The sequence below is a fragment of the Struthio camelus genome, chromosome 1 (genome assembly GCF_040807025.1).
Source record: "Struthio camelus isolate bStrCam1 chromosome 1, bStrCam1.hap1, whole genome shotgun sequence".
In the NCBI taxonomy this organism is placed as follows: Eukaryota; Metazoa; Chordata; class Aves; order Struthioniformes; family Struthionidae; genus Struthio; species Struthio camelus.
In genome coordinates, this window is record NC_090942.1 from 89,816,470 (window position 1) to 89,831,184 (window position 14,715).

The window sequence follows — 14,715 nt, forward strand, 5'->3', positions numbered from 1 at the left end:
AATCTAACAAGAAGCATTCAGGGCAGAGAGAAACCCTTCTTCTTTCCTGCCCCCTACCACAAATTAACAAATCCTTTTTCATTAGTTTCGTAAGTCTGCCTGCGGTATCTTACTATATGACCAGTTTCCCCAGCTAAATTTAAGAGTGAAACAACATCCAAGAGCAGTAACCTATCTAGGTGGTACAGGTTATAGTGTCCATACACTTTTGACTCTATCTGAGTAGCTTTTTTGTCTTGCAGAAGAGCCAGAAAGGAAAGTGACAGTTTACAGAAGAAAGAGGAAGTCTAGGGGGACTTTAACTCATTTTCTTCCTATAGATGTGTACAAACAAGCCATGCCTTGCCTTGCCTTGCCTTGCAAGGTACCCTGCAGCTGTAAGGATTTTTCATACAATGGGCCAGGAATGGAAAGTTCTGGGTGATTAGGCATCCTAAGCCACTGGTTTCCAGATTCTGTACTCGTAAGCTGTTCTCCCAAACTTTCTCACAAAGCTACCTAGGTTACTTACATGAAAATAGTTGTTCCTGGATTCCATGCCCACAAACCATTTTACTATGTAGTAAGTTTCTTGGGAATCACTGGCGACTGCTTATCATGGTCATTTCGCTAGAAGTCACATGAGATTTAAATTCTAAGTTACCAGATGCTTTTGAAAAAGGTACTTAGAATTTGTAATTACTGAAGTATTTTTAAAAATATTTCAAAAATGAGAATGTGGGGGGGAAAGAAAAAAGAAAAAAAGAAAAAAGAAAGACTACTCAATAAAGTGCTAGCTGACACTTCCAAATGGAGAAGGTGAGCCCTTAGTCTGAAACCTCACTGAAATAAAATTATTAAATTAATAATACAGAATTTATCTTTTTCCTCTCAAGTCCCAAATACAAATTAATTTCAAATCAGTTCCATCAGCTGTGTTCCATGTCTTTCTCCTCAGTCCCATAGCACTATCCGGTATGTCCTTTGCCTCACATCACTGAAAATGTGTCAGTTCCCTGTCAACGTACCACTACATCTGCCATTTACCCTTCAGCTATCCACCTGTTGTTTCTGTTTGACTTCTCCCTTCATCCAGCTGTGATGTCTGAGGGAGAGATAACAGCAGGAGTGTAGGAAAACCACAGCAAACTTGAACCGTGTTTAGAAAGGATGGAGAGAAGGGAGCTATTCAGCTTATGATGTTGAGGGAGGGGAAAGGTGCTTGTTCCTTTGTTGAAGGGATACCATAGACACTTCTCTTCCCTTCTTTCCCCAGATGTTTCTAAGAGTCTTGAGGAAGCAATAGATCTGCCTGTCATCTGTAGTAGCTGTAATTAGCTCTTTTCTAGGATGTAGGCGTGTGCGAAGAAGTCAGCTGGAGAAGAGGATTCTGTAAAATTGCCCTTCCCCTGTGGCCATACATGGTCCTTTCTGGTTGCAATAGGGACACAAAGCTGTATTGCTGGGAATTGCAGGAACTACTGACAGTGCACACAGATGTTTGAGGGCTCATTAAGGAAAATATTGCATGATTGTTTTTGTGTTATGAAAAGATATCTTTTCCAATCAGCCTAGTTAAAATTACTACTATTTTTTTAAATATATGCCGTAAATTCAATGTTAACATCTATACTGGGGCATAAGTTTCAGTAGCCTGTTAAAATATATACATATACTGTTAGTTAAAAAAATGCATGATAAGCCCTTGTTGAATTTTTATGAATTACAAGATGCTTCCTTTATGTTTGGAAGGGACCTGTGGAAGTCATTGCACTTAAAGCAAGGCCAACTTGGGTTAAGTCACTCAAAGCCTTTTCTAGTCCAGTTTTGGTTATTGCCAAGGAGGAAGATTCCACAGCCTCCCAGGGCACCTATTCCAGTGTTTGACTACCTCTACGGTGAATTTCTCCCCCCCCTCCCCCAGCATATATGAGTAAAATTTATCTTATTAAAACTTGTGTCCATTGCCTCGTATGCTACCAGTATGCACCTCCAAGAGGAATCTGGCTACATCTTCTTTATACCCTCCCATTAGGTGGTTGATGTTAGCAATAAAATTCACCTCCAACCTTCTGTTCTTAAAACTGAACAAATGCAGTGCTCTTAGCCTCTACGTGGTGAGAAAACGTCTTTAATTTTGAGGTAAACTCACATTTGATAATAATACAGTTTTGTGCTAGATTACCTATCTATCTGTCTATATGTATATATATATTAATTTCTTGTTCTTTTCATCACCTTCTAGCCTTATTCTGCCCCGGCCCCCCCCCCCCCCCCCCACACACACACATTTTGGTGCTTTTCAAGGAACTTGCTTCTTTTTCTAAACCCAGTGTTTGCTTTCTACTGATAATCCCTCCTTTCCCTACCCAAATCTTTCTTCTGTTGTTTTACCTTTTTTCTTCTCATAGCCCATTTCCTGGCTCTTCTCCCAGTAGAAACCTAGCTAGTAATTGTTCCATCTCTCCCTCTTTTACCTAAGAATACCATTCTCAGCTGGAGAGGAAATTCAGGAAATTCAAGCTGCCTATGTCCAACATCTAATTGCATGAATGTTATGTGATCTTCTACCAACAGTTCAGCAAGAAACAGTTCTCAGTCACTTCATTTGTTTTGCCTCACTTGATTTGATGCTCTACTCCTTTTCTGTTTAAAAAAAAACTCTTCTTTGTGTTTCATTAATTTTCTGCTGTCTTTTTCCCTCTTGACCAGCTATAGGAACTATGAATCTCTAGAACAACACAGGGCACTGTCCCTTCACTATGCCCTGCTTCTAACTCTGGCTAGTCCCACCTCATTCAGAAGGAGATGCAAGATACACAGTTACTGTGGAATAGCATGCAGAAGTGGGAAGTTACTCCTATTGTTCTAAATTAGTCATTGGCTTGTTTCAGTGGGGGGGAAAGGTTTATGTAAAAGTTCTTTTGATTTTTTTTCTGGTATGTTTTCTGCATACTAATTATGCCACCTTGCATTATAAGACAGTCATTTCTAGTCATTTCTGCTATAGTATTAAACCCTTCCCATCATCCTGCCCTCCATCCCTCTTTCTAGGTCACAGAATTGCAGAATGGTTGAAGTTGGAAGGGACCTCTGGTGATCGTCTAGTCCAATCCCACTGCTCAACCTGGGTCACCTACAGCATGTTGCCCAGAGGGCTTTTGACTATCTCCAAGGAAGGAGACTCTGCAGCCTCTCTGAGCAACCTATTCCAGTAGAAGGCGGCTCTCCAGGGGAGAGCACTGGGTGTTGTCTACCTTGACTTCAGGAAGGCTTTTGACACTATCTCTCATAGCATCCTCATAGGCAAGCGTGGGGAGCGTGGGCTAGATGCACAGACAGTGACCTAGACTGAGAACTGGCTGAATGGAAGAGCTCTGGGGGTTGTGATCAGTACTGCAAAGTCTAGTTGGAGACCTGTAGCTAGCGGTGTCCCCTGGGGTCAGTACTGGGTTCAGTGTTGTTCAAATTATTCATCACAGAGTGCACCCTCTGCAAATTTGCTGATGATGCAGAACTGGGAGAAGTGGCTGATACACCAGAGGGCTGTGCTGCTATTCAGAGGGACCTCAGTAGGGTGGAGAGATTGGCAGAGAGGAGCCTCCTGAAGTTCAACAAAGGCAAGTGCAGGGTCCTGCACCTAGGGAGGAATAACCCCATGCAGCAGTACAGGCTGGGGGTTGACCTGCTGGAGAGCAGCTCTGCAGAGAAGGACCTGGGTGTCCTGGAGGATAAGTCGACCATGAGCCAGCTATGTGCCCTTGTGGCCATGGTGGCCAAGGGTATCCTAGGCTGCATGAGGAAGAGCATTGCCAGCAGGTCAAGGGAGGTGATTCTTCCCCTCTGCTCAGCCCTGGGGAGGCCATATGTGGAGTACTGTGTCCAGTTCTGGGCCCCCCAATACAAAAGAGACATGGCACTACTGGAGCTAGTCCGGTGAAGGGCTACTCAGATGATTAAGGGCCTGGAGCATCTCTCATATGAGGAAAGGCTGAGAGAAAGGCTCAGCCAGCTGTTCAGGCTGGAGAAGAGAAGATAGATTACCTATCTATCTGTCTTATCAATGTGTATAAATATCTGAAGGGAGAGTGCAAAGAAGTTGGGGTCAGGTTCTTTCGAGTGGTGCCCGGCAATTGGGCAAGAGGCAACGGGCACAAACTGAAACATAGAAAGTTCCATCTGAACATGAGGAAAAACTTCTTTACTTTGAGGGTGACTGGAGCAGGTTGCTCAGAGAGGCTGTGGAGTCTCCTTCCTTGGAGATAGTCAAAAGCCATCTGGATAGAGTCCTGGGCAACATGCTGTAGGTGACCCAGGTTGAGCAGTGGGATTGGACTAGATGATCTCCAGAGGTCCCTTCCAACCTCAACCATTCTGTGAATCTATGAACATCTTTGAGGGACGCAAAATTGGATGTAGTGTTCTAGATATAGTCCTAAAAACAGTGCCTCTCTGGCTTATATTACCATAACTGGAAGGGTTTCATTTCTTTCTTTTAATTCTACAAATATAGCTGAAATGAGAAATCTTTCCAAATTAGTGAATGTGAAATCTTTATCAAGGCTAATTGATCCTGTTTACTCTTTATGGACCCCCCTTTCCACCAGATCTCCCAGTTGGGTTATCCTCTAATCCTGTTGTGCCCTGCCTTATACTATAGTAAGAGACGGAAGCAGATTGATGACTTGGAGAGAACATTCTGAATAAAGCTGTTAAATCACCTCCAATAATCACCCTTCACTTCCCCTTATTCTGCCACCTAAACCTCTTGTGCTGTTTTCAGCGCTGAGAAGGCGGCTGTGGGAAGCATGCGTATGTCTGAAGGAGTTGGGCAGCCTTCCCTATACATCTGGAGTTTTGGAGGACCAAGAACTGCCCAGATGTGCCACTTCTTCCCTTGCTGCCTTTTTTTGCATATTGGTTTTCTCTCTGCTTCATAGACCAAGTAGCTTTGGCAATTTAGCTGCTGGACTGTTCTTCTTCCTATACTATAATCAAAGCCCATCATCTTTCCCATGTGAGTCTGTTGCTTTAGAACTGATTACTGGCCAAAAAAACTCCAGATTTTGAAAGGGAAACGTATTTTTCCCTAAGGAGGTGTAGGAAGGAAATTCTCTTTGCTCTTGTCACTATCTCAGTCAAGCGGAGAAATATTTTATACTCTTGTAATGCCCTGCTATGTCCCAGCTCACCTCCAAATCATATCTGGGCACAAAAAGTAACAGTGTTACCTGCATTCCATACACTAAAATGTCTACTGGGAGTACAGGAAACTCTGTTTAAGCCTCTGTCTGCCCTTCTTCGTCCCTCTCTCTTTGCTGTATTGTATTTTTCTCTCAGAAGCTTTCTTCACTGCCCTTATCATCTGAGTAAGTTTTCCTTTCTATCTCTTCCTCTCTCTTGACTTTCTTGATTCCTGCTCTGTCCCCTCCCCATTTTCTTCATCCCCCTCTCACATTCACAGTCCATGATTGCAGCACTTTTCTGTGTCGTCTTTGTCACTCTTAGAAGCCTTTAGAAAGTACTCCTCTGGCCTCCCAAGTGGGACTTGTCTCCAGTGAGCAAATAAGCAAACATCAGCAACACAGGGAAGAGGGCTCTAGGGTGGAGCTGAGGAAAAGTGGGTCAGCGTCTCTGAGATGAGCTGTGCCCAGCTGAGCTGTAGTGGCACTTTGACATCATGCCAAGATACAAAAAAAAGACCAAGAAACGCTGAGAGAAAAGCTTTTGCCCACTCCGTACTCTGCCTTCCCCTTTCATACTAGCCTTGACTTAATGGGAAGTGGCAGCTTGCTCTGCCCCTTGAGGTGCTAGCGCTGCAACCCTTTGTCCTTGCATTGAATATTGTGAATCAGTGAAAGCTAAATCTGTGCTTTCTTGGAAGGTACTGGTGCCTGGGGAACCAGTCATGCTATCCCCAGTGAGAAGGCCTGTGGCTTAACCGGTGCTGGTGTTTTGTGTGAAGTTGTTCTTGTTCAGGCTTTCTCTGGGATGGTCCCAAGACGGTGAGGTTCACTAAAGGAATACATGCTAGTTCTGGTGAGGAAGGTGGGCTCCCTCCAGCTTCAGTCTTCCTCACGACTGTCTCCAGTGAGCACAGAGCAGAGACTCTAGGGCCACAGAAAGCAAATGTGATATCCTGATCTGTATTAAGAAGAGAATATAAGGCAAACGAAAACTGAAAAATCTCATTATGCTGTGAAATAAGGCATTTTGCAGAAACTAGTTGAGCTGGACTCTGTGCGTGTGTCCACATGTGAGTGTCCACATGCGCGCACACGTGTGTGGAAGCACAGCTCTAGGCTCACTGTAACTGCTGTACTATAAGAAGATAGCTTGTAAATATTTAATTTGCCAGTGGATTTTTTTTTTCTCCTGTTTCCTTCAGACTTAACCTTTGATATCCTATTTATAGAGTGATTGGATTGAGGCAATGCCAAAAAATGCTCCGCCTCATGGAAACAGTTATTTTTGCCATCTGTGGGCTAGTCATAGAGTCCTGAGTGCAGTGAGCTCTAGTAGATCTTACACAGTTTTGGAGCAAGGATAGAGGTACTTGTGCACATAACCAGCTCCCTGACTGAATGCAGAGGCAGTATCTCTTCAGCAAGGGTCAGTGTTTGGATGGAGGCAGAAGGTGTGTGACAGCTCCTGCCTCTGCCCATAGATGCCATTCTTTGGCTACATGGAGACCACTGTAGTCAGTCCCGCCTTCCTCATCAAGGTTACAAATGAAAAATATAAGTTGCTAGAAATTGTAAGTCATGGGTTTTTTGTTTGGTTGGGTTTTTTTTTCCATTTTTATTAGGAAGGTGGGGAAGATGGCACGTCTGTGAATCATCTTTAAGCTCTACCAATGGCTTTGCTTATCCTATGCAGTATAATTCCATTTTGCTGTTTTTCCTCTTGACTATAGGAGGAAGATATTCAGGAGAGGGGGCAGAAGTGGGGATTTCAAAGCCTGATCCTTTCTCTGTGTTTGCCACCCCTCCTAGAAATACCAGTATGAGCTCACAGACTTATGTATAACAGGGCAATCATTAATTTATGTCACTAAGCAATAGAAGAATAATCGTTTTGGAGAGATCTCTCTTCCTAAGTTGCTCTGGATTCCAGCTTCGATTTCTGTCTTACGAGCTGAACTGGCCAGGTGGGTCTCTGCCCTACTGGTTTTCTGTCTGTCTCCTTTGAACTCCTTTCCCAGGTAACTCCCTCGAAGAGGACCTGCCATTCCCTTTCTCATCTCACTTCTGAAATGAGATGTAGCATAGCAGCAAGAGCTTTCCCTTTCACCGTTTCCTGTACTTCCACAACCAGGTACATGTGTTGGAATCTCTGGCAGTGGGGCAGCCAGGATCTAGGCAGTTTGATTTGCCCACGCCTAGGGGAAAGTTCCAAGTGTAGCAGTCATGGATGTATGAAAAGTCTGTGTTCAGTGCCCTTCACAGAGGGCCGCAGACTTCTTTCTGATTCAGCATTAAACAGCGACCAGGACTTAACCGACTTAGCTCATACAAAGTGTATTTCCTTTCTGTTATGATTTGATTTAATGTAAACACCACAAACACCAAATACTGATGTGGTCTCTAATGTCTGTATGTATTCACTTAATATATGCAGAATCTAAAACAACAGAAGGCAAAATAGTGTGATCCCCACTGTCTGCGCCTTGCAAGACGTGATTTTGTTCTGTGTGGCAAACAGAGCCTGGCTTAATAGGCAAGGTGCAGGCCTGGGTTTAGGAGGGCTGTATGTGTTACCTTCAGCACTTTTACATCTTACATTATAGCTTGGGAATAATGCTACAAATTTAAATGGTTTTGAGATAGATACAGAAAATTTGCCAAAAGCTGTCTTTACTGTGAAGCATTTAGCTGTACAGGTGATGGTTTCTTTAGAAAGCATTCAAATGATTGATAACATCACCTAAACAAATTCCTAGAGATCAACAAAGATTTTCGTCTAGATTAAATAAAAAAAAAAGTGTTTCACTTTGCCTGGCCCTCCTCATTCTGTCCTCAGTGTTGTGCAAACATGTCTGAAGAGAGGATTGTAGCTCCTTTTCAAGTAAATGTGAGAACAGAAACCATTGTTACTGATTTACTGATTACTCTCAAATTATTATCTTAATCTCAGGGGTCAGTCTGAGATGGTTTTAGTGACAGGCCCTTTTCCTAATGCCTGTCTCCACTTTCATTTTAAATACCAAAAAATACTGAACAAATAAAATACAAATAAATACCATGCACCCCCCTCCCTTTTTTTTTTCCTTCCCTTGCCTTTTCCCTGTTCCTTCCCTGACTTCTTGGTTGTGAAAGTGGCCTTGTAAATCTGAAGTGAATCTTACTGAGTTGGTGGTCAACCAGACCACTAACTATTGGTCAGCCTGTGAGGCTGCTTGACTTTCTGCTCATGAGCTGAAGTATTTCCATGCTGTTTATTTTAGAAAGCTACTGCATGAGTAAGAACTTTCAAGGACAAAATGTTGCCTACTAATTGCTTTTTTAAATCCAGCTTTATTCAGAACTGATGCCTGTTTGTAACTAACTCATCAAATTCCACAGAAGTCAGGCTATCATCACCATAAATACTGTAATGGATCTTATGGCCCAAAGTGGCAAGGATTATCACTACTCTGTATAACCATTGAGAACTTCATAATTACAGTAGGAATTGAACTGTTATTCACTCCAGATGTCCAACTTAAGTGAAACTTCTTAGTTTTTATGGGACAGAGCATGCACAAGAGAGACCACCAGGGAAAACTAGGGCAACTATCCAGTCATAGGAAGTTCATTACACTGTAGAGTAATTTTCTTTTGTAGATTTCATGCAAACTTTCTCTCTAGTTGGTTTGCAAAGTTAAATACAGGACAAGGGAGTATTGAGACCTGGAGACACTACAGGTTCTTTAAATGAAGTCTAGTACTTTGCTCTCAATGGCAACCGCATCACAAAATTGCTTTAGAAACAGACCAAATTCCAGCCTAAAAGTTGTTAAGGTTTTTTCATCCACGTGTATTGAAAGGCTTTCTCAGAAGCCTGCTGCTTTAATAGGTAGAAGCAGTCTTCTTATTCAAACCTGTGAATAGTCATTTGTTTTCCTGCTGGTATTGCTCTTCAGCTTAAGTAACCAATTCCTCATTCTCTAAGTTTACATTTCCAGGATTACATTCAAGAACAGATGCTGCCTCAGCAACTAGGAGAGGGGATAGATAAAAAGAAAGCACATAACTAGGGATGCATGAAAAGCCTATCATTCTGTGCAGTGGCAGGGGAGGCAATGGTAAATTGTCTTTACCTGTTTGAGATAGCTCTTAATATCTAATAGCGGGCACAATGTATAGGTGCAAAAATTAGATTTACTCAAGCAAATTCCAAAGAATAATTTTAAGTATTTGATCTCTAGTTTGTGTTATGTGAGCAACTTTTCCAAAGCGTTGTCTGTACTATTGTACGGCATCTGTGGTATGAGCAGATCTGTGGTATAGCGTTATCCATTAGCAGACGCCATGTCCCCAGACATAAATCTGTATTCTTGCTGCATTGGTTGGTCGATTTCTTTTTGTTAGCAGTTGTTGAATGCTTCTGGTCATTTGGAGGGATTGTCCACAGCACTAATGAAATCTTGCATGGCCTTTTAAGTAATGTACATGCTCTGCCTTACATAAAATGGCTTTCTGCACTGAGACAGTGGTGCTATCACCACGTTCATTCCACTATATAAAATCTACAACACTGCATATTTGCTTAACACTTCTATCTGACCCCCAACAGTGTGTCATCTCTGCAGACCTCATCCCTACATCCCCAGGCTTAACAGCAGGTCACTGGTAGTCTTCAAAGTAAACAGCTGGGTTTATTTTTAAATAAATGTTGTTTACTAAATACCAAACAAAAATACTCTCTTCGTTCACAGCTTTGCCCAGCTTTCCATTTCCAGCTTTGCACACTAGGACTGATTCTACCTGAATTCTCTCAACAGTATTTGCAGGGCAAATATGTTTTTGTATCATGGGAAAAAAATCTGTTTCCTCTAAAAAATTCTGTTTAGCGTCACACAGACTGCAGGCACAGACTGCAGGCATTATCATCATCTGCTCATTTGTGTATTTTCACTACTGTGACTAGCAGCAAGGTCATTGACCAACTTGATGTCAGGCTCTAGGACTGAATGATTAAGAAACAAAACCATTCTCCAGAGTCTACCTTGGCAAGTGGAATGAAAAATGTCATTAGTTCCAAGCCTTGGCAAAAGCTTGAGAACATCTCTGATGCAAGAAAAAAATAGGTAAGATAAAGTATCTTGAAAGAAAATAAACATATTCACATTCAGTTCAGTATTTTCATGTTTATTGTAAATAAAGGAAGATCTCTGAAAAGTTGGTAAATTTTGGACAGGTTACTCTATGCAGCGTTTTGTGTGAGAATCACCCATTCATAATACTCATAGTTTCCGTACAGGTGCATTTGCCAAGAAACATGAGAAGGATATTCCAGATCTCTAGCTGTTAACAGAGTGTCAAATTTGAGAATGAAGGGGATATAATTAAAAAAGTGGAGAAGATCTTGCATGTTTTTTTTTTTTTTTTTTTTTTGTACATAGGAACATAGGGTCAGATTTTTCCATATGACCATGATTTGCCTTTCTGATGGATAAAGGCCTGAAGGGCAAAGGCAGCTGCTCTTTCCTTACCATCATCCATCACATGCAAAACTGCACTATCTTCTCCCCCCTTCCTTTCCATATGGCAATGTGTCACAGTCTGGACATAGTCATTTTCTGAGTGTTGGGAACAATCGCTGTCTTCCTGTCTAATGACTCGTTCACCATTATTCAAGTCCCTCTTATGATCTGACCTGTTTCAGGACTTCCTATCACAGCACGTGTGGAGGTCACTGCAGCCAGAAGACTTCCAACAGCAGAGATGAAATAATAACCTAAAGCTGATTGGACTTCACAGATGTTTTTTGGCTGTTATGCCTAGACTGTGGCTGTAACCTTTTCAGCTTTGTCAAGATTTACATCTCTACTGTGCCCACAGTATACATCAAAAAAATCCAGGATGGGCTTTGAAAACAGATGTTTCTCCAATTCCGTTTAGACAGGTTAGCAGATTTCCTGAGGAGCAGGTTCTCAGTCCGTTAGTCAGTACTAAATTTTTAAGCAAGGAAATAATGGGTAGGTTTGGAGAGGTGGACTTACCTTCGAACATGGTGTGGTGTTAGTAAGACTGTGGAGTTTTAGTGTCTGCAATTGAAAAATACATCTGGCCGGAGTACTTTTTGTCAGAAAATATTCATTTATTGAAGATAAACTTCTGAAGTATCAGTTTTGATAAACTTTTTTAGTCAGGAAGGCTTTGCAGATACAAGATTTAACTTAGTAGGATGCAGTGAGATTGGATTAAGGTAAAATAGACAAGAGCTAGACAAAGGGAAAAAATAGCCAAACAGAAGTCTTATCTCAGGTTTTAGATTAGATTACTGGTCTGATGTGGGAGATATGGTTAAAGTGCCTGCTCCAGAGTGTGCAGAGATTCAAGTCTGTCATATCTGAAATGAATGCCAGAACTACTCTCTTTGTGAGAAATAGTTGCTTGGATGCTTTTGTTTGCATTTTTAATTCCTTTCAAGAAAGTTATCATTCTAGATCTTATTCTGTAACAGAACTTCAGTTTTTTAAATGAAGATTACTAAACAGGAGTCATGAGATGGGGCAGGAATTGTGATTCATTTTCTCTGTCGTGCAGATCTAAACTGCTCCATTGAAAAGGGTCCTTCTTATTCTAAAATCCTTGAAACTGTGGTAAATGTCGTTCTGGTATCAACTGACATTTTAAAAGTAAATCCCAGCTTGGGAAACAAAATACATAACAATGTATGGTCCAGAGGAGGGGTTTTTGAGGAAAGGTGTCAGAGTCTTGAGCCTGAGAGCCTGGGCAGAGCTTCCAGAGCTGGCAGTGAAGAGAAATGAACATATACAAGAAGGATGACAGATAAGCAAGCAACTCTGTTTTATGTTGTTATTTATTTGCAAAGAGTGATGAATCAATGGCCACTCAGCATCTACATGATTTAGAAATATTTCCAAAGAATTATTTTTATCAGAGGTGGATGCTTACTGTCCTTCACCACACCCTACTTGCTTACTCCCGGATGGGTTAATTCTGCAGCTCTTGGAGTGGTGTGCCACTTTGGTGAATTCATTACATACCCTAGCTTCATATTGACATCTATGTAAAATAGTCTTCTCTTACACATTTCTCTCCAATATGTAACTTATTGGTATTTCCAAAGTTTTGAGTTGTTCTGCTTAGGATAATCACTGGAAGAATTCTTCTCTTGAGTGCAATGAGCAGCATTCCCATGCGTCTTCTAGAATCAGACACTCATCTGGGGTCTTTCTGAAAGTTTCCCCTTCCCTGGCGTTTTTCTTTATTGTGAACTAAACTAAGTAAAGGTCGGTCCATGAACTTTCACCTGAGCTGATTTGTTCATAAAATATTAAAGAGGTTTATCTATTTATATAGAAGAGCAGCTTTAGGAAACTTTATTAAAAAAATTGTAAAAGCTGTATCTCATCCTAGCACTTCAGTGTAAGATCAGAGCACCTTATGTGAGGTGATTCAGCACAGCATCTTTGCTGACTGTAGAATGTGCCTTACTGCCGTATTGTTAATAGGATATTATTTTTTCTGCAGTGTGTATTTTGTTCGTTTTCTTTCCCTGTAGGATGGATTTTCATCATTGTTTCAGCATGTTCCATAGGCATCTGGAGATTTAATTTGACTAATTTAGGAGGCTTCTATCCATTATTGGGAATTTCCAGGCCTACAGAGAAACAACATGATTGCTGAGTGCTACCTCTTCATTTTGATGCAGAATCTGCCATGGTAGCATCCATTACCTTCAGCAATGAGGCCATCTAAGACAGCATGAAAAAAATCCATTTTTGTGACTCTTCTGGGTGGAGGGAAAGAGGTGTGAATAACACCTGTAAATGTTATGACTGTTTTGAGACAGGTCACATGATCCTGCTCCTTGCCTTCTACAATAGTAATGCTCTTTGATGAGTAAGGAGAGGACAAACACTTCAGACTGCCAAAGTTATTTCTCTGGACTGATGCTTTTTCATCTGCCAGTGAATCAGCTTAAGCACCTATTCCCTTCAACAGAATAAAAAAAATAGTTTTGAAATTTTAACAGTACATCCCCTAGCCCAGAGCTGGCATCATCTATACAGCCATAAAGCAACCAAACCTGTAGCAGCTTCTCTATGTAAGAAGTTCTCCCTACAGCAGCAGCACGAGTTAGATATAAATAAGATCACATTCCTTGTGGAATCTGAATTAAATGGTTTCCTTCTCTTTCCTGTCTCATTTTCTTCCCCTTAGCCTGCCCCCTTGGTTCCTTTAAACTATCTGTGGGAGATGACCCCTGCCATCTGTGCCCTGCCCACAGCCATGCTCCAGTGCCAGGCTCCAGTGAATGTGTATGTCAAAACCGCTACTATCGATCTGCTTCTGACACTTCTGATGCTCCCTGCACTGGTAAGTATTTGGATAGAGTGTTTGAAAGCAAGGAGGAGGGTGATTAATGGCAGGGAATGTGCTTGTACGCTGCAGGGGAGTTCCGACTCATCCCTTCCCATGGTCCTTGAAGAAAGAGAGCAAAATTTCCCTTTGCTTCTTCAGCTAACTGTAGGGTATATCCACTCACTAAATGTAGATGAGAATCAGAAGTACAATGCTGATACATTGGTGACACTGTGAGAAATACTGTGATGCTGCAATAACAAACACTCGAAAAAAGGCGAAATTTAAGATGACACATGCAACCTTAAATGAGTCATTGCAAGTATGCATAAGATGCAACTTCTGGTGAGAGAATGTAAGAATACTAACTTTCTCACAAAATGCTAACCTCATTTCATATACAGGGTAAATGTGTTTCACTAAAGGAGTTGACCAGTATTTTCTTTTCTTTGCTATTGAAGGTGTGCACACAGTTCAGATATTTCTCTGAATTTTATTTATGGGAAATGATGAATTTTCTCATTGGCTTAGCTTTGATTCTCATCAGTTATGATTTTTTCAAAGTAAAGGTACTTTCTCAAAACCCTATTTGATCAAGAAGGAATAATTAACCGCAGAAAATGAAACAGGATAGATGATTAGCACTCAAAAATCTAGTTTAAATAATGCGTCAAACATCACGCATGAACTTTGGAAGTGACAAAGAAGGAATCCACTTCTTAAAGCAACTTGCAGTCACATTATGGCTGCAAAGTCAGATGCTCAGAAATTCAGAAATATGATCACTTTTCTTTCTGTAATCCCTTACTTTATATAGTGCACAGAATCAATCTTCAGCATCATCAAGCAAGTAGTAATATCTTTACTTCACAGCACTGATTTACTCCCTGAGCAGTTATTCATCCTTTGCACTAGGAAAACCTAGTATGTGATTATGCAATTAAAAACTGTATCATGGTGTAAATGCCGAGTGCCCAGTAAAGCTCACAAAGGCAAGCTTAATTCTGGCATTGCCTAACAACCAAATGCTTGATCTTATAACTATTAATTTTTCTTTTTTTTTAACAGAGTCTTCTGTGTGCAGTTTTTCCAGTATAATTTATTTTTTTAGCAACACTGGAAGTAAAGAGTCCCCAAGAAATTATAGCAAGTGAAAATACTGAAATGCTCCAGGAATGAAGTAGATGATTGCAACCTG

General features: G+C 41.2%; 1 protein-coding gene across 1 annotated transcript in view; it reads left to right on the forward strand.

Moving 5' to 3' along the window:
- The window catches only part of EPHB6 (EPH receptor B6), a 76,333-nt gene that overhangs the window by 37,187 nt on the left and 24,431 nt on the right, over positions 1-14,715 (forward strand). The window contains exon 5 of the mRNA XM_009678087.2: positions 13,377-13,532. Within this exon, the coding sequence (XP_009676382.1) occupies positions 13,377-13,532 (156 nt within the window). The remainder of the gene's footprint in view (positions 1-13,376; positions 13,533-14,715) is intronic.